This window comes from Toxorhynchites rutilus, chromosome 2, assembly GCF_029784135.1.
Source record: "Toxorhynchites rutilus septentrionalis strain SRP chromosome 2, ASM2978413v1, whole genome shotgun sequence".
In the NCBI taxonomy this organism is placed as follows: Eukaryota; Metazoa; Arthropoda; class Insecta; order Diptera; family Culicidae; genus Toxorhynchites; species Toxorhynchites rutilus.
The window spans coordinates 186401062-186422138 of record NC_073745.1 but is presented as its reverse complement, the minus strand read 5'-3'; the positions used below and the strand labels follow the sequence as shown (position 1 = coordinate 186422138).

General features: G+C 42.7%; 1 protein-coding gene across 3 annotated transcripts in view; it reads left to right on the top strand.

The window, feature by feature from the left end:
* The window catches only part of LOC129769206 (tubulin polymerization-promoting protein homolog), a 40622-nt gene extending 19892 nt beyond the window's left edge, over positions 1-20730 (top strand). For 2 of the 3 annotated variants that reach the window (XM_055771314.1, XM_055771313.1), the window contains exons 2-4: positions 2981-3305; positions 19791-19976; positions 20038-20730. In XM_055771314.1, the coding sequence (XP_055627289.1) occupies positions 2991-3305; positions 19791-19976; positions 20038-20220 (684 nt within the window). In that variant the 5' untranslated portion in view covers positions 2981-2990 and the 3' untranslated portion in view covers positions 20221-20730. Of the gene's footprint in view, positions 1-2788; positions 2922-2980; positions 3306-19790; positions 19977-20037 lie in introns of those variants that run through there. The other variant, XM_055771312.1, reaches the window with a different exon arrangement.
* The last annotated feature ends 347 nt before the right edge of the window (positions 20731-21077 follow it).

Below are 21077 nucleotides of genomic sequence, written 5' to 3'. Positions count from 1 at the left end.
GAATGTTCCTATGCTGGTTAGACACTCCACCCCCCTCTAAAAGGAGGGGGGCTGCCATACAAATGAAACACAAATTTCTGCATCACTCGAGAATTAATCAAGCAAATGAAACCGAATTTGGCATGTGGAGGTTTCAGAGTGCAATGAATGTTCCTATGCTGGTTAGACGCTCCATTTGAATGGCAGGGGGGCTGCCATTCAAATGAAACACAAATTTCTGCATCACTCGAGAATTAATCAAGCAAATGAAACCGAATTTGAGTGCAATGAATGATTCTATGGTGGTTAGATACTCCTTCCCCCTCTCTTAGGGGGGGGGGTGTTGTCTGCCATACAAATGAAACCCAAGTTTCTGTATCACTCGAGAAATAATTAAGCAAATAAAGCGAAATTTGGCATATAGAGGTTTTATGGGTGCAATGAATGTTTCTATGCTGGCTAGACACTCCACCCCCCTCTATAAGGAGGGGGGTCTGTCGTACAAATGAAGCACAAATTTCTACATAACTCGAGAACTAATCAAGCAAATGGAACCAAATTTGGCATATGGAGGGAGCAATAAATGTTTTTGTTGAAAGATTTTTAACCCCTCTGGTAGGGGAAAAGGGGGGAATTTGGACCACCTAAGCAAATCGCCTAATATTTCCAAACCAATACGGTCTAAATCAAAAATGTCACATTGTATACTGAGCTACACTTGTTTTCTCTCAATCAATAATGTTTAATCATTATATCAAGCTTCAAACTACCAAATATATTACAAAATGAAAGAGATGATTTTTGGACATTAAAATTTGATGCGGGGTGATTTGGTCCAGTGTGTGTTTCATCGAAAAAAACATGCTTATGTTTATGTGAAGTATTTTGGGATAATGTTACAATCAGTAACAGTGTTTTGGGGTCGATACCAGGTGTCTTGGCCAGATTCCAGAGCAGAAAAATTGAATTGACACCATCTCGAATTCTGCATGAATCTTTTCACTGTTGTTCCGTTCTTGATGGCCTGAGTTGCTCTTTCAAGCTCAAGCTCAAGCTTCTTCCAACGTTGTCTGCCCATTCTATTTTTGTAATTCCGTGACATCTGGAATCAATTAGATCAAAGAAAAGCCTCAAACCTGTAGGACCAATTCACCCCACAGAAACGTGTCCATGTCACCCCACACAACATGCAAAAATTAAAATGCAATTAATTTCATTTATTGTTATCAAACTTACAGTTTCGCTGCATTAAATTGTTCCTCTTCTGTAGGCGAACAGAACATTACTGCACAATACACGAAAAGTTTGTTTAATCAGCGGGAAAAGCCTTAAAACCAGAATCGGAAAACTCAAATTTTTTGACAATCTTGTGTTTGTGTGTTCATGTACCGTTTCCTTCCACCTGTCGAATTTTACCAAAGTTTTTTTACGTTAGTTACATACGGTTCAATAATAAAAGAAAACGACATTATAAAAAATCCAAGTTGAGCCGTACTTTTTGAGATAAAGGGGTGGTCCAAATCACCCCGTATGTCCAACTCACCCCGTGTTACCCTACAGATAAAGATGTGGCAACACTGCTCACAAGTTGTATAAATACTGCATATAATCTCATAAAGTTATACATCACTGTTTTTTCAAGTCAAAATAATTCCAACCGCAAAGGGCTAAACCATCCAAAACCACCATAGAATATTCATATTTCGGCAAATGGACCAACATATTCCAATTCCCATTTATCATTTGGGATCAAATTCAACCTGTTGATATGTTCATTGGAGACCATATATCAGCGATGACTTTCATCCCCATCCATAAGCATCAATATGTGTCTCGTTTCCGATCACGTCAATTCATTGAAGAGCTGGCTCATAGCAAAGCTCCAATTGCACCATGTTTGAATGATAATGCGCGGTATGTGAAACACGTGAATTAGTCCCATAGACATATGGGTCGGTCCATGAATGGATCTGCCCTTTTGGTCTCATGTGTCTTGCAGTTACAAACTAGTACATAACTTATGTCATCGACATAGCGCTTGTTCATCTATTCTGCGACAACTCCAAGTGCTAATAACAGATGGTTTGTTGACACTACTCGCTAATAGACATAGCTAATCTTGAAAAGCACACCTCAATTAGTGAACAAACTGAATGGTAAATCAAGTGATCGAGAAAAGTGGAACTTGAATGTGCGTAATGACTATATATACCAATGTTCATCGTCATTCAGATGGAAACTACCATCACTTACATGGATGGTAATGTGGCTATTCAAATTTCCCGAATGAAAGTCAACTAAGTGAGTAACAGATGAATATCAAGAGTTGACTGACGTAAGCATCCTGAACACGAATATGTCGAAATATTAGAAAAAATGCTTCAATCAATGAACCATTTGTGAATACAAGGTTGAAGTTCATCCCTTTCCATAAGAATATGTAAATAATAGTCATTCGATGATTTCTGCCATCGGGCACAACGTTATTGCATCACAATTTGTTAGTTTTATCGCAAGATATTCTACAGCTCTGATAAAACAAAATACGTGAACTAATGTATTTGATTGTCGTTTCAAATTAAATCACGCAGAAGCTAAAGTATCTTTCTGTTGTCAGTATACCGACAGTACAATTTAAGTAGTATTTCATTGCATGTAATTTCCAAATATGAAAGTTCTTGTAAGCAAATTTAGAAGATAAATATCCCCTATCAATTATCACCCGGTTGCACAGATGAGCGAAGCAATCAGACTAAGAACTGTGCCACGTGACCTCATACTCTTCAAAAAACCCGTCAGTGCTGTTATTGACAATGAGTTGAGTGCTAATATTCAAATTCACGTCACGAATCAACTTGTTCCCACCACTTTAGTTATCAGGCAGAGGAGACTTGGTGTAGTGTGATTGTAAGAATAATGTATTCGCATGTAGCGATTCACCGGTTGGTGTTTGATGTATTAAACAATTGAAACATAGAACATATTTCTTATTTTTTTCCAGATCGATCATAATGTCCGATAACCAACAGAACGGTTCAGACACCGTAGACAAAGCAGCAGTAGAAGTGGCACAATTGGCTTTGGAAGTAAACGATGAGTGCAAAAATTTATCAAATGAAACTAAACCGGAAGACACACCGAAAAATCAAGAACCAAAGACATCCGAGAGTTCTGATGCGGAACAGAACGGCACTCCGAAAGTCGCCACAGTTCCCACGGCAGCTTTCAAGGAACAATTCAAAGCTTTCTCGAAATTTGGCGATACTAAGTCCGACGGCAAGCATATGACTCTCTCTCAAAGTGACAAATGGATGAAGCAAGCGAAGGTAAATATGGTTTACAGCATTTCCGATAAACTACCACTGTTATTAATTAAAAGTAAGCAACTGAATATAATTCATGGACGTATAAAGAGCTATAAAATAACATGAAAACGTATTAATCGATTGTGGTTTCATTGGAGTAAGAATCGGAACATAGCATAACTACACGCTCAAAGCAAACATATTTTTTACATTTCATGCAGTAGTTGCGTGTTTTTCGAGTCTTTTATCGAAGAGAAGAATGTATAACGACCTTCTAGATAATTACCAGATGATAAAGGTTCTGGAATATAAAGTTTGCATATTTCTAATATTCTTCGTGTCTGTTTTCTTGGTGAACTAAGAATTAATGCCTTTTTTAGATGAGGCATAAAAAGATGATATAAATGGATTTCTAGGAACTTCCTTTTTTTCTTGTTTTCTTGTCGATATTGTCCATTATAAAAAATATCCCCGAAACTGTAACTGTTAAAAATTACCATAAGCTACCGATTAGTTTACTGTTTACTATTCTCCCACAAGTGAAATTTTTTCACAAGTGTGTATATGTATGACCGATATATTTAGCGAATAACTATACGAAAGTCAAACATTTATATTTTGCTTTTGAACGTATGACTCTAACGACGAATAGTTAATATATGGATCCGTTCAGTCCAGTTATAAAAGGCACTGAAATCAAATAAGTAAGAATAGTCCGGTAATGATCTTGTTCGACCACACAGCGGAGGAGTGGGACAACGTAACCGGGAATCTTTTTCTGTCAACTTCATGGTAAAATACATATACTCGCATATCCAGCTTCGATACTTAAATTTTCTTTTTATTTCTATTTCGTATTACATTAATATTTCTGTTTAATTTTATCAACTATGTTGTATCCAGATCTTTTAAATTCAAAAACACGTCTATATCGATTCGTATGAAACACAAAAGAGACTTTATTATTGACAGTTCTCCCTGTGGCTACTATCATCTGGCTATATACATTTATGTCACTACTCTGTTGCTGATATGGTTTAACACCGGGAGGGTGGGTTAAGTACTACTCTACAAACTACTAATCCCAACTCGCATGGTACTCCGTTGAAGTGTCGATGCAGAAGAGAAAGATTCCATCACACGACGGGTCTATTTGACAGAAGACCGAATATGAGCGATGTTATTTTCGATGAAACGGTGTGGTGGTGTTCTGGAATGGAAATGTTCGGTGTTATCGGAAGTAAGCATATTTTACTTACTGATTTTACTTACTGATTTTACTTACTTTACTTACTGAGTAATGAGTGCATTGCCCTTCTGTAGCGTGACAACTCGAACCACTCCGTCTTTTCCGGTGTGTAGTTCTTGGATTCGGGCAATCGGCCAGCGCATTTGTGGCTGGTTCTCATCGAGAATTATAACAAGCTGATCCTTTTGCAGTTCCGTTGGAGTATTACACCACTTTGCGCGTGGCTGAAGAGATGATAGGTACTCCATGTGTCATCGTTTCCAAATGTCTTGAAATATTTTTTGAGTCTGCTGCCATTGAAGTAGTCTGTTAAACGGTATATTCTCGAACCTTGTATCTGGTACGGAATTGAGTGCTGTCCCTACGAGAAAGTGGCCAGGTGTCAAAGGTTGTAAATCTGTAGGATCATCGTTGAGTTTCGTAAGTGGTCGCGAGTTTAGACAACACTCTATTTGCGTCAAAAGTGTCTCCATTTCATCGTAGCACAACTTTCGGTCATCCAAGACGCGAATAAAATGTTTTTGAGCTGAGGCATTGGCTGCTTCCCAGAGCCCCCCCAAATGAGAGCCCCTCGGTGAGTTGAAATGCCAGCGTATTCGCTTGGCAGAAGACTCGGTGCATATAGCATGTTTGAATTCATCAGATCGCATCAATCGTCGAAGTTCGTTGGCGGCTCCGACGAAATTTTTACCGTTATCACTGTATACACAGTTATACACGTTATACACAGTCCACGACGAGAAATGAATCTGCGAAAAGCTTGCAAAAATTCGCTGTTGTAAGGTCAACGACCGATTCCAAATGGACAGCCATTGTGCTGAAATACACAATTACTGCTACATATGCTTTCGGTGGCATATCACGACGATGACGTGGCTTGATATATTAGGCTGTCAAAAAAGTCCTGCGGTATTTTCGCGAGGTGTCGTTGTAAGCGCGTAGTTCTAGTTGTATTCATTGTATCGAGTCATACTATAGCTTGTTGGAAAGGTATTTTATATAGCGCTATAATATAGTCCTTGACAGTGTTTTGTTTGGTTAAGTCGTTCGTGAGTTATAGTGCCGCAAATATGGAGCAAAATAAAGAGAAAATCCGACATATTTTACAGTACTACTATGACAAAGGCAAAAATGTATCTCAAGCTTCCAATAAAATTTGTGCAGTTTATGGACCCGATACAGTTTCCATTTCCACCGCACAACGATGGTTTCAACGTTTTCGTTCTGGTGTAGAGGTCGTCGAAGATGCGCCACGCTCCGGAAGGCCTGTCGTCGAAAATTGCGACAAAATCGCTGAATTAGCCGAGAAAGACCGGCATAGTAGCAGCCGTAGCATCGGCCAAGAGCTGGGGATAAGTCATCAAACCGTTATTAACCATTTGAAGAAGCTTAGATTCACAAAGAAGCTCGATGTATGGGTGCCACACACGTTGACGCAAAAAAACATCTTTGACCGTATAGACGCATGTGAATCGCTGCTGAATCGCAACAAAATCGACCCGTTTCTGAAGCGGATGGTGACTGGCGATGAAAAGTGGGTCACTTACGACAACGTGAAGCGCAAACGGTCGTGCTCGAAGCCCGCTGAAGCGGCTCAGACGATGGCCAAGCCCTCATTAACGGCCAGGAAGGTTCTGCTGTGAGTTTGGTGGGATTGTCAAGGAATAATCTATTATGAGCTGCTTCCCTATGGCCAAACGCTCAATTCGGACCAGTACTGCCAACAACTGGACCGCTTGAAGGTAGCACTCATGAAGAAGAGGCCATCTTTGATAAACAGAGGCCGCATTGTCTTCCATCAGGACAACGCCAGGCCACACACTTCTTTGGTGACGCGCCAGAAGCTCCGGGAGCTCGGATGGGAGGTTCTTTTGTATCCGCCGTATAGTCCGGACCATGCACCAAGTGACTACCACCTGTTTTTGTCCATGGCGAACGAGCTAGGTAGTCAGAAGTTAGCCACAAAAGAGGCCTGTGGAAATTGGCTATCCGAATTTTTGGCCAATAAGGAAGCGAGCTTCTATAACAGGGGTATTATGAAGTTGGCATCTCGTTGGGAACAAGTCATCGAACAAAACGGCGCATATTTGACTTAAAACAGATGATTGTAACTAATTTTATGAACAAATGAAAATTCAAAAAAAATACCGCAGGACTTTTTTGACAGCCATATATTGGCCCCCAGAAGTCTACGCCGACAGTTGAAAATGGCCTTGAAGCGGTTACTCGCTGAGATGGCAGTTCGGACATAAATTATTGAATTAACCTTGGCTTTGCTCGAAAGCAGATAACGCACTTACGGACGGTATTACGAGCAACGCTCCGTCCACCCAGCATCCAAAATCGCAGCCGAATAGTATTCGTCAGTAGTTGCACTGCTGCGTGGAGGTATCGTTCGTGAAAACATCGTACAAGTAATGTAGTGAATGCATGACTTCGTGGAAGCAATATTTGATGCTGAGAATCGAAAGACTGTGTGGAGCGACCTAGTCGTCTACCGATGCGAATAACTTCGTCGTTATAAATCTGCGGGTTAAACCAACGCACGCGATTTGCTTGAAACCATCTTTTTTTTCTGAAGCGATTTCCATTCTTCAGAAAAGCTTTCTTGCTGCACTAATCGGATGATAGTCAATTCTGCGTGACGTACTTCATTTGCTGTGAGAAATTTTGATTTCTCTCTTTTTGCCGTTGAAACCGAACTATTTTTGATGAAACGTTGAGCGTACGACATTACTCGAAGCATTTTTTGATAATTCGAAAATCTAACAACATATTCCTCGATGAAAGGTTGAGTTATTGACGATGGTGCGGTGAATACAGTTGACGTTTTCCTTATATCTTTTGACACATCCGAATCTGTTTGAATGTCAGGAACAAAAGTGGGCCACGAGTCAGTGGGTTGCTGAAGCCATGACGGACCCTTCCACCAGAGCTGACTTTGAAGTAATTTTGATGGCGTAAGCTCACGTGAAATAATGTCTGTTGGATTGTTGTGACCCGCCACGAAATTCCATTCACAATTTTCCGTGGCATGCTGAATCTTCGACACGCGGTTTACCACGAACGTCGACCATGTGCTTGGTATCGCCTTTAGATAACACAACACTGCGGTAGAATCTACCCAAAAGTACGCTTGAGCATCGATTCGACTTCATTACCTTCGTATACAGTTCTGCAGAAAGTATCGCTCCACAGAGCTCCAATCGGGGAATGCTTTGTAGTTTGAGCGGTGCCACTTTTGAACGTGAAATCAGTAAAGTGACCTTGATTGCGCCTGTTGAGTTCAATGACCGTACGTATACACACGAACCATACGCTGCTTCGAGCGCATCCGAAAAGAAGTGGAGTTCAATACAGGTTGCATTCGGGAGTACTATTAGTCGTTCAATACGCAAACTGTTCAGTTGAGGAAGTTGTGTGTGATGCGAAGTCCAATGAATTTTCATCGAATCGGGTAGTTCTCGATCCCAATCGAGTGGCCTTCCATTTTCGTTTTTCAGGCCCCATAACGCTTGCATTATTATCTTCGCCGTCAGTACTACTGGACCAACTAAACCCAACGGGTCAAAGAGTTTCGCTATACATGAAAGAATGTTACGCTTTGTCAGCGGAATCGTGGTATCGAATGGTTTCTCTGGAATCACATATTTGAAATAGTCCGTGTGAGGCTCCCAGTACAAGCCTAATGTCTTAATGCTTTGATTCTTGTCGAATTCCAGTGTCAGTTGTATGGCGCGATTTTCTTCAGGAATATCGTCTAATACTGCGGACAGTTGCTTGCCCACTTGCGAAGTTGCATGCCTGCCGATGCAAACATGGCTTCCATTTGTTTCCGAAGCTCTATTGCTTCGCCTATAGTCTTGGTACCAGTGATATAGTCGTCAACATAGAAGTCTTCATATGTTGACTTTGCTGCGAGTGGATAGTTTCCACGTTCGTCGTCGGCTAATTGTTTCAAAACTTGAGTCGCTAAATATGGTGCTGCTGCAGTGCTATACGTAATGGTCTTTATTTCATAAATCATCAGTGGGTTTTCGGGTGATGACCGCCAAAATATTCGTTGAAGTGTAGTATCTTCGTGATGAACCCAAATCTGCCGGAACATTTTGGCTATATCTGCGATCGCAGGAGGCGTCGAATACAACGCGTACTTTAGTTGTGCTGCTACTTTCGCGGACGACAGGGTGATGTGGAAGTAAAAATGATGGTGTATAAGCTGACTGTGATTCGTCGATAGGCTCCATGTGTCCGAGTGAAATGTATTCTTCCATAAATGCGCGGTACTCGACAACAAGTTTTGGATCGCGCTTCAAGCGATTCTCGAGGAGGCGAAAACGATGCAACGCAGTGCGACGATATGACCCTTAGTGTTGAATATCTCGAAAAATACTTCTGCTCCAATTACTGCGTCTATTGCACCTGAATCATAAAATTATGTAGTTCGGAAGCTGATTCTCGTTTGATTGAAGGAAACTCGAACAACGATTGTACATATGTTCTCTTCAGACGTCTATAATTTTGGTAATGATCGATAAGCATTTGCCATGCTACAGGATATTGCTCGTTGCTGATTGGAATGGTATGGATGAGCTTCAATGCCTCACCAGCCAATGACGAGCGCAGATAATAATACTTTTGTATCGTCGACAGGTTCTGTGCAGAATGGACCAATGATACGAATAGGTCATGAAAATTCAGCCACTGGTCGAATTCACCACTGAAAATTGGCAACTTCACGTCCGGTAGCTTCACTTGATTCATTTGACCGGGGTTGTCATGAAATCTACGCTGTTCCTCTATAGGGTTGTTCGGCTTATTGTGTACAAGAAGCATTCCTTTGATCCGATAATACAAACTCTCAAATTCAGTGCGTTCTTTGAGGTACGACTCCAATAACTCTTCATCTTCCTCTAGCTTCTCTAGATCGGTTTCAACCTTGTTGTAGTTTATCCAAATTTGCATGAGATTTTCCAGGCGTACGGGAATCTCAAGTGAATTTCGCTCAGCTTCATAATTTTCTACAAAAATTGATATAGCTGTGAACGATTCAAAAATGCTGCGGTTGCGGTTTCTCATTCCACGTATCTTTCGCTCAGCTGACATGATGAAATTTCTCCAACAATCTTGTTGTCATGAGCGGTACAACCTTTGGCTCTTGTTGAATGATCAGTGGACTGCACAACCTTTGGCCCGTGCATCTGTAAAGAGTGTGTGTATGTATTGCCGCGACTAAGTAAAAGTTTATCGATCGCTAGGAGGGATATGAAACGGGGACACAACGAAGGAAACATCATTAAACGTTGACATCGGCGTTTCTGAGGAACAGGTATAGATGAAGCAGAAGATCAGGATCCCGGCTACCTAAGATATCCCGGACGGGGATATCCGATTGTCTGCCTTTTGCTCTCAGTGCTCTAGAGAGCTGAGAGCGAGCAGCATGGAACCGGATACACGACCAGACAACATGCTCGATGTCGTGGTAGCCATCGCCACAATCACAAAGATTGTTTGCTGCGAGCCCAATGCGATAGAGATGCGCGTTTAGGTTGTAGTGATTGGACATAAGCCGAGATATCACGCGAATGAAATCACGACCTACATTCAATCCCTTAAACCATGCACTCGTCGAGACCTTAGGGATAATCGTGTGTAACCAGCGACCGAACTCATCTTCACTCCACATGCGCTGCCAACTAACGAGTGTGTCCTGACGAGGAATGTGAAAAAATTAATTATAGGCAATTTGCCTTTCAAAAAGTGTGCCTTCTGAAGCGCCCACCTTAGCTAGCGAGTCCGCTTTCTCATTCCCCGGAATCGAGCAATGAGAGGGAACCCATGCTAAGGTAATCTTGAATAATTTTTCGACCAAAACACTCAATAGATGTCTTATTCTTGTTAGGAAATAAGATGAGCGTTTATCAACTTTCATTGAGCGGATTGCCTCTATTGAGCTGAGACTGTCTGAAAAAATAAAATAATGGTCGATGGGCAGTGTTTCAATGATCCCTAGAGCATAGTATATCGCACCCATTTCTGCGACATACACGGAACAAGGATCTTTGAGTTTGAAAGAGGCACTGGAATTTTCATTGAAGATGCCGAAGCCAGTGGACCCGTTTATGTATGAACCGTCAGTAAAGAACATTTTATCAGATCCAACTTTCCCATTGTTACGGACACTGGCAGCACTGCCGTATCTGTTCCGCGATCATTGTCGAATCCCTCGATAACTGACAATCTTGCTTCTGTTTGACAGCTATGTCAAGCCGATGATTACCTTTTTTCATTGAGCTATTTAACCAACTTATGGCAGTGGCACCTACGCAGCAGCAGTTGTTAGCGAGACAGGTAATGCCGAAAGATTTGCCCCCGTTCAGAGGGGACCCGGAGGACTGGCCACTGTTCTACAGTGCCTATCTCAACTCCACTACGGCTTGCGGCTATACTGACGTGGAGAATTTGGCGAGACTCCAGCGGGCTCTGCAAGGTAAGGCGTACGAAGCAGTCAAGAGTCGGTTGCTTCTACCGGCATGCGTGCCTCAGGTGCTGTCCACTTTATATATGCTTTTCGGACGGCCTGAGCTGATTATTCATAATTTGCTAAATAAAGTACGGGAGGTACCGGCTCCAAAACCGGATAGATTAGAAACATTAATAACATTCGGGATGGCCGTGCAGAATCTCTGCGACCACCTGGACGCGGCGGGCCAAGTGGCACATATGTGCAATCCGGTATTGCTGCAGGAATTGGTTGAGAAAATACCGGCGCAGCTTCGTTTGGATTGGGCGTTGTACAAGCGGAACTTTCCCGCAGTTGATCTTCGTACATTCTCGGCGTACTTGTCCACTCTTGTTGTAGCAGCGTCTGACGTCACCGTGTTGGCTGATACCAGGTCATCCAAGGTAAACAAATGTGAAAAGACGAGGGAAAGGAACTACATCAACGCTCATTCATCGGAGGGCTCATCAAAAAACGGTCAGCAGCCGAAACAGGAGTTAGCTTCGAAGGTACTCTGCTTGGCGTGCGAGGACCCCCAGCACAAGGTGAAGGATTGCGCGATCTTCAAGAAGATGGATCCAGAACGTCGTTGGAAGCTCGTGCTGGACAACCATCTCTGTCGCACGTGTCTCGGTAAGCATGGTCGTAGGCCGTGTAAATTACAATTAACCTGTGGAGTGGAAAGCTGTCGTATGCGTCATCACCCACTGCTGCACGCGGTGCTTTACAAGCAGGACAAAACTGCAAGGGAAGAATCCAAACTAGCAGGGGCTGCAACCGAGAACATTGAGAAGGTGAACGCACACCACAACCCAAAGCAATCAGTTCTGTTCAAATTTCTTCCTGTGCGTTTGTTCTGGAAGGAAAGGTCGGTGGAGACTTTCGCGTTCCTTGACGATGGGTCGAACGTTACTCTTGTGGAAGACTGGGTAGCGAAACGTTTGGGAATTGACGACGGTGAAGATCTACCACTGTGCATGAGTTGGACAGGCAACGTTACCCGCTATGAACCCAATTCACAACGAGTTTCGCTAGAGATTGGTGGTGCATCCCTCTCGGCAAGGTTCATGCTGAACGACACCCGTACGGTGAAGAATCTCGGTCTTCCTAGGCAGTCTTTGAATTTCGGAGAGTTGGCTCAACAGCACTCCCACTTGAAGGGAATACCTTTAAACAGCTATGAATCTGTTTCTCCTGGAATCCTGATCGGTTCCAACAACGCCAGTCTAATAGCAGCTTTGAAACTGAAAGAGGGTCAACTTGGCGACCCGATTGCTTGTAAAACTAGGCTTGGTTGGACACTCTCGGGGATGGCAGAAGAGGGCGACAGCTCAGTTAAAGTGAGTCTACACATCTGTGCGCGTAGCCAAGACAGTGAATTACACGATCTAGTGAAAGAATTCTTCTCCGTGGACAGCGTAGGAGTATCGGTGGAAAAGGGTCCAGAGTCCGATGATGATAAGCGGGCTCGTTCGATTCTGGAGCGGACAACCAGACGCGTGTCGAACCAGTTTGAGACGGGACTCATGTGGCGTTACGATCAGTTTAAGTTCCCCGACAGCTTTGGTATGGCGAAGCGAAGTTTGGAGTGCTTCGAGAGGCGGATGAAAGCAGATCCAGAACTTCGAGAAAGCGTTCAGCGACAGATTATCGAGTATCTGCAAAGCGGCTACATCCACTTGGCGACCGCGGCAGAACTGAAATCGGCGGACCCTGATAGGGTGTGGTATTTACCGTTAGGGGCCGTTCGAAACCCGAAGAAACCCGGGAAAATTCGGCTAGTCTGGGACGCTGCAGTGAAGGTTCAGGGTGTCTCATTTAACAGTATGCTTCTGAAAGGTCCTGATCTCCTAACATCGCTGCTGGAGGTTCTGTTCGGATTCCGCGAGCGGAAAGTAGCGATCTGCGGGGACTTGAAACAGATGTTCCACCAGTTTCGAATTCTACCTTGCGACGTTCACTCACAAAGATTCCTATATCGGAAAGATCCCTCGCACGCAATCCAGGTGTACGTGATGGATGTGGGTACGTTTGGATCTACGAGCTCGCCAAGTCAGGCACAATTCATTAAGAATTTGAACGCTGAAGATCACAAAAACGAGTTCCCTAGGGCAGCCGCAGCAATCGTGTCCAAGCACTACGTCGACGACTATTTGGACAGCTTCGACAGCGTAGACGAGGCCATTAAAGTGGCTTTAGAAGTGAAGCAAGTACACGCGAATGGAGGATTCATGATAAGGAACTGGCTTTCCAATTCAGAGGAGGTTCTTCGACGAGTCGGGGACCCTGGACCCGATGAAGCCAAGTTGATCGAAATCAATAAGGAGAAGGCTGTTGAGCGGGTTTTGGGGATGTCCTGGATACCGAAGGATGATCAATTCATGTACGACGTGGATTTGAACGTGAACGGGATTACGCCGACGAAGCGCAACCTGCTACGGTGCGTTATGAGCATCTTCGATCCATTGGGGTTGCTATCCCACTTTCTGGTCCACGGACGGATTATCATCCAGGATATCTGGAGAACCCAGGCAGGCTGGGACGAAGGAGTTTCCGGTGAAATAAAGGAGAAATGGCGCCGTTGGATTGCTGGGTTTGAAGAGCTTTCGAGGATGCGCATCGACCGTGCGTACTTTCCTGGATTCTCATCTGCAGAGATCGGTCCATTACAACTCCATGTATTCACGGATGCGAGTGAGGATGCATACGCCTGTGTGGCCTATCTTCGGGCGGAAATCAACGGGAATATTCACTGCGCTCTCGTGATGTCGAAGGCCAAGGTGGCGCCGCTGAAAGTCTTATCCATTCCTCGTCTCGAGCTTCAAGGTGCTGTCTTGGGTGCTAGGGTAGCGAAGACTATTATCGCATCTCATTCACTATCCATTGTCCGTCGCGTATTGTGGACCGATTCGGAAACCGTGCTTGCCTGGATAAAATCGGATCACAGACGTTACCGACAGTTTGTCGCCTGCCGAATAGGGGAGATCCTGGATAAAACCAATGGTGAAGATTGGAATTGGATCCCGTCGAAGCAAAATGTCGCGGATGAAGCAACTAAGTGGGGAAAAGGTCCCTGCTTCGGTCCCAACTCCAGATGGGTTCGGGGTCCCGAGTTTCTACGTCGTCCGGAAGCAGAGTGGCCGAAGAAAACTACAGCGCAACCGTTGGAGACTACTGAAGAGCTACGTGCTTGCTTGATTCATCGAGAGGTCGTCGTAGAACATTTAGTGGATTTCAGACGCTTCTCAAAGTGGGAGCGCCTGCTGCGAACGATTGCGTATGTCGTCCGATGCTTCGATAATGCCCGTCGTCGCAGATTGGGGAAACCAAAAGAAATTGGGAGGTTGTTGCGCGATGAGTTACAGCGGTCGGAATCAGTTCTTTGGCGTATGGTACAAGCCGAAGTCTATCCGGACGAAGTCGCCGTGCTGCTTAGTGGGAGCCCGGTGAGGAAGATTGATAAAACGAGCAAAATCTACAAGTTATCGCCGTTCGCTGACGAAAGGAGTGTCCTACGCGTGGACAGTCGGATTGGAGCTGCAACGAGTGTGACATATGATTTCAAGTTTCCCATAATTCTACCACGTTACCACCGGCTTACTGAACTCCTCGTCGATTGGTATCACCGGAAGTTCCGGCACGCAAATAACGAGACTATAGTGAATGAAATCCGACAGCGTTTCCAGATACCGAATCTCCGCACAGTTGTACGCCAGGTCACAAAGAATTGCCAGAGCTGTAAAATTCGTAAGGCATCTCCCGTTACTCCGAAGATGGGTCCATTACCTGCGGCACGATTGGAGCAGTGTAGCCGACCGTTTACCTACGTAGGTATCGACTATTCTGGGCCGATATCGGTCAAAAGAAGTCGCAGTCTCGTGGAAAGGTGGGTCGCCTTGTTCACGTGTCTTACCGTTAGAGCCATCCACCTGGAGATCGTGCATTCCCTCACGACAGAGTCTTGCAAGATGGCCATCCGTCGCTTCATTGCTTATCGTGGTGCGCCCAGCGAGATATACACCGATAACGGGACGAACTTCAAGGGTGCTAGTCGCGAGCTACTGCAGGAACTCAAAACCATCAACAACGGTCTAGCTAACACCTTCACGGATGCCAACACGAAGTGGGTCTTCAATCCCCCCTCCGCCCCACACTTTGGAGGTGTGTGGGAACGCCTTGTACGCTCCGTCAAGGTTGCAATGGCATCGCTGCCCGCTTACGGGAACCCAGATGACGAAACGCTACAAACAATCATGGCTAAAATCAGTGCCGTAATCAATTCGCGGCCGCTGACCTTCATACCTCTTCAATCGACGGAACAGGAGGCTTTAACGCCGAACCATTTCATTCACCTGAGTTCAGACGGAGTCGTGCGTACCAGAAAACCATTATCATAGTGTCATGGAGTCTGCCGTACCAACTGGGATATGTCAAGGCTGATGGTTGACCAGTTCTGGAAGAGGTGGACGAAAGAGTACTTGCCAACCATCTCGATGAGAACAAAATGGTTCGACGAAACGAAGGCTCCGCAAATAGGAGATCTTGTGGTCCTGGTGGAGAAAAATGTTCGCAACGGATGGATCAGAGGTCGCATAATCTCGGTGGTGACAGGACGCGATGGCCGCGTACGACAGGCCGTCGTCCAAACAAACGACGGAGTTTTTCGTCGTCCTGTATGCAAGATCGCGGTACTGGAGTGCTTTCAAAGGGTAAAACTGAGCAGCTTTACGAGTCGGGGAGTGTTACGGACACTGGCAGCACTGCCGTATCTGTTCCGCGATCATTGTCGAATCCCTCGATAACTGACAATCTTGCTTCTGTTTGACAGCTATGTCAAGCCGATGATTACCTTTTTTCATTGAGCTATTTAACCAACTTATGGAAAGAACGTGTTCTCTAACAAATCTAATTGTTGTTCGATTTTTTTGGAAACTATAACGTAAGTTGATGAATTTGTAAAATTAAAAAATATACTAAAGGTCAATAAATAAATTACAGCTTAAAAAAGGCAAAATAACGTCTTTTTCTGAGGATCCGAACGAATTCATCGATTCAACACCCATATTTTTCCGAAAATATCGACACGTGGATACACGTGTTGTATGAACCGTCAGTAAAGAACATTTTATCAGATCCAACTTTCCTATATTTTTCCGAAAATATCGACACGTGGATACACGTGTTGATGTGAAGATTCTTGGTACACGTTCTCGATGTTGGTCACATGAAAAATAAGACCCGGTAAAAAAGTCTCTAGGGTTATTTATGTTGGAATTACACTCACCTTTGTGAGGCAATAATAATGCCCTGTACTTCAATTGATTGTTGCTCAAAAGCTCAATGGTGGAATCGGCGTTTTGTTTTAGGTCGATCACCAAGGGTTTTTCCTATTATTTGTTTTTGCAATTGCCGCATGCAAATTGCCAGCGCTTCTCGGTTGATTCGCTCGATTGAACGTTGGATGTTTTACCGGCTAGACGGATTCACTCGACGTCTATCCGGTTCGAAGGACCATGTTCGACCACACAGCGGAGGAGTGGGACATCGTAACCGGGAATCTTTTTCTGTCAACTTCAGTGTAAAATACATATCTCGTGTATGCAACTTCGATACTTAAATTTTCTTTTTATTTCTAATTCGTATTACATTAATTTTTCTGTGTTTAATTTTATCAACTACTAATCCAAACTCGCGTGGTACTCCGTTGAAGTGTCGATGCAGAAGAGAAAGATTCCATCACACGACGGGTCTATTTAACAGAAGATCGAATATGAGCGATGTTATTTTCGATGAAATGGTGTGGTGGTGTTTTCCTCTGAAGGTTGTCTCATATTTAGATGGTTTTTAATTTCGACATATAGGTGTCGCGAGGATAGGATTCGTGTATACGAACAGATCTTATGCATTATATTCAATAAATATTCCACGCCACTAACATTAATTTGTACATTTCATTCAGCAGTATTCTAGAATATGAAAGAAAAATTGTAAGGGGTTGTATCTAGGACACGACCGCATATTTTCGACGTAGAACTACGTAATTATATTATGCAATCCACTTGTTTACCAATTCAAATATTGTTTTAGAATGCATTTTTGTCATAGATTATGTTCTTCGTTACAAATAAATTTGATGAACGTCCTTTTACGTTTGATATGATGCCTAGGATTACCAAAATATGCGAACGGAAATATTGTCAAACGATAATGGTATTTTACATTTCCTTCTGAAATTATCGCACATCTCATGTTTATATAGTTCTCGAGTCGTGAAAGTTCATTCACCTCTAGTATATGAAATGGCGATTTTCCCAGGCTTCTCATTTTAAAAACACATTCCGGTCTGCACAATGACAAGCGCGTAGAAAAGTACTCAACACCAAAAAATACCCCCGACTTGCATGTATTTGCAAAGCGGATTTCCTCAGGCACATTGATTTTGAAGTCCGTGTTAGGGAAACACAGTTCGGTGGGAACAAAAATACCCCCGATTTGCATGTATACTTGCAAAGCGGATTTCCACGGGTACATCGATTCTGAAGTCTGTGTTGGGGAAACCGTAAATCGGGCCAATCAAAACTTGGCAGTTAGGGCATTTAAATAACGCTTGACATTTTACAGTTATTCAATTGTTCATCTCACGAAAAATAATGTTTTATTAATTGTGATAGACGCGTAGAAATATTTCCTATCAATTGATGCAAACATCTTTCCGATCTGTTAAGAAATGTTCGAATTATAAGCATTCTAAATACGGGTAGGGTTAGCACACAAATCGGCAGAACAAATGTATGGAATAAAAGGTTTTTATGAATTTAAACCGTTTAGAGATTAGCGAATTGTAGTGGATAGTATATCAAACAAATCTTAGAGAATTTCCGATTCGATTGGTATGCAAATCATGAGAATGAAAAAATTCATTTTAGTTATTTTTTCAGTTATTAACATCAACTTTATTTCATAAAAACGTGACCTTTTTTCTGATTTGGCACTCTTCCTGAAAGACATAGTTCTACGTCAAAAGGCACTTATCCAAAAAAGTTACTCCTATACTCGCGTCGGTGTGTCAGACCGAAAGTGTTAAAAAAGTGGCACACGTCCCCTTTGTTCCAACACATGCGATACGGTAAACGATGACGAACGACGAATAACGACGCTAGAGAGAATCGCAAAGTCGTAGTGTTGATATTTTCTGAGAACGAATTATTGATTTCTCGCATTGTTTTGAACGTTAATACCTCTTTGCCCGCTGAACGGAGTGGCATGATAATCACTTCATTCGGAAGACAAAATGTTCAAGAGTTATATGCTTGTTAATCAATTACCCGGAAACTTGTTTCAATAGCTTAAAAATTGCTTCGAAAACAGACTATTAAAATCACACTAATCACACTAATCTGCACATTTAATCTATGTTTGTTACGAATTGATTGCTAAGCCAACGGTAGTCCTACGTCCACCTTGCGGTTATATCACATATATAACTTCTAGTTTTTTCGGAAACAAAACGTTTGACTAAACGATTGACGATATTCGCCGTGTGGGCCGGTGCGCCATCCTATTGAAAGACGTAATGATCCTTCCCGTAGAGGTCCCGAAGTTCCGGGGCCACAACCTTCTGCAGAACCTTGGTCTTATAGTACACGGCGTTGATTTTCACGTTTTTCTCGATAAACACCGGTGAGAGGTTCCCACGCCTGAAGACGGCCCCCAAACCATCATCATCACGTGGCTCTGGACTGCGAGATATTTATGTGGGACGGGAGGATGCTAGCCAACGTCGGCGCCCACAGCCAATAATTTTGGACATTTTGCGACTGTTGCAAGACAAGGAGTTTCTCATGAGAAAACACGAAATCCTGACCTGCGTGCCGTGAAAGTATCAGTTTGGCTCTGTCCAGCCTCTTCTTCGTTGTAGCCTTCGTTACTACGTGATCCTTGCGTTTCTCGTACGACGTGTATCCCAGGTCCTATGTTGTGGGCAGTCCCGATCGACACATCCAGGCCAGCTGCCAGTTGAAATTCTGCTTCCCATGGATTGATTTCAACCGGCAGAATACGTCGCCGGGGTGCTCACCACTCGCAACCAACCTTACTACGACGGCGCGGTACTTCTCTATCGTGCGCGGTAAACAAACAACACCGCCGACACCGCTTCGATTATCCTATATATGAGGCTAAAGCTGACACCAATATCAATACACAGAATGCACATGGTGCGCACCTACACAACGATGAAAAGTTGTATCCGAACTTATTGAGTACCCTGAATAGTGGCTTTCAGCTTTTTGTCTAGTTCGTCACTGTGACCATCGCTTTACTTGCATTCCGAGGGAACAATGTCGGGAATGAGAATCGAGCTCGTGACCTTTATCGTGAGAAGTGCAGATGCAGACGGTTATAGGAAATCCAACCATAACCCGAAAATGTGCGAAAATTACTTGATGGCTGGTTTGGCTTGCAAAACAGAGATTTTTCTTTTCGTGAGGCAATCAAAAAATACCGAACATATGGGAAAACGCGCAGCTTCCAATGGTCATTGTTTCGAATAAAATATTTAACCATTCAAGAACAATAAACGTGTAATTTTGATTGGAAAAAAATCTGGTTGGTTTTATTTGCAGACATCTGATAGACTACTCTCGTAATTTGATAACATAAAATTTTGTTTGAAATTTCATTAGGCAATGTACTAAACTTTGATAATAACCAGTCGTGAATCTGAATATTTTATTTTATGGTCTATTTTTACCAGGTTATCGATAAGAAAATAACTACAACTGATACGGGCATCCACTTCAAGAAACTGAAAACAATGAAACTTTCATTTGACGACTACAACAAATTTCTGGAGGATCTCGCAAAGGCTAAGAAGCTGGAAGTGAACGACATTAAAAGCAAAATGGCCAGCTGTGGCACTCCAGGACTTCACAACACAACGGTATAACGATTATTTTTTGAAACAAGCATGAAATTCTTATTTTTTTATTGTCTCTTTCTAGCCCGCAAAATCAGCCGAAACTGTCGCACGACTAACTGACACATCCAAATACACGGGCTCTCATAAGCAACGCTTCGACGAGAGTGGTAAGGGCAAAGGCATCGCTGGTCGCAAAGACCTTCCGGATAGTTCTGGATATGTAACTGGGTACAGTCACAAAAATACATACGATAAGACACATTAAGTCTAATTATCGAGCTACTCTAAAATAACATACAAATTTACAAAATAATTGCATAGTGTACACTATGTAACCGAATATGGTCAGATAATTCATATACTGTATTTAACCTTATGATTGCAAACAACTGCTAAGCGGTTGTATTGGTTTTGTTGATCATTTTATGGCCATGCGTACCATATTTCCAAACAGTTATTTTAGAAATTATTCAAATGTTGATTAGTGGTATTGTGTCCTGCTATATTAAAATTGTCATTTGATTCCTTCCTTCACGTATAACACAAACAAAACAATAATCTATTCGTTGTGTGGTTTTATTAGCAAGATACTCTATATTGCTTGGAAAATATCGTCAAATCTGAAAAGCATATAGTTATACACTGGAAGTTATATAAAGTTCACCTGCGTTTCGTGTAAGAATCTTTTGTACACCTTTGTGAATAACTATATACAATGAAGTCATTCTAATGATACAAAAGACGTTTTCAATAAAATTTTGTTTATACACAGTAAGTCTCATGGTAAATTTGACTAAACAACGCCCTATCGAATTATTTTTTGATTGAAACTTCATACAAATTAGATAATCGTTATCACGCTGGAAGTTTTTGTGAAATATCATCCAGAATATTCAAACCGTTTCATTGTTGATAGAGCATCACGATGCTTTCTTCGACATAAAAGTCTCGCACGTTCTAATTCTCGTGATTCAATGAAATAATTATGCAAGTTATGCAAGATGTAACGGTTTCACTTTACAATATGAATTTATGTTAAATAATTTCAAAATTACCTCATTTGTGCGTTACTATTTTGCTACTACCTCGAATCATGCGCTTTGCTGTCACTTTTTTTTAGAA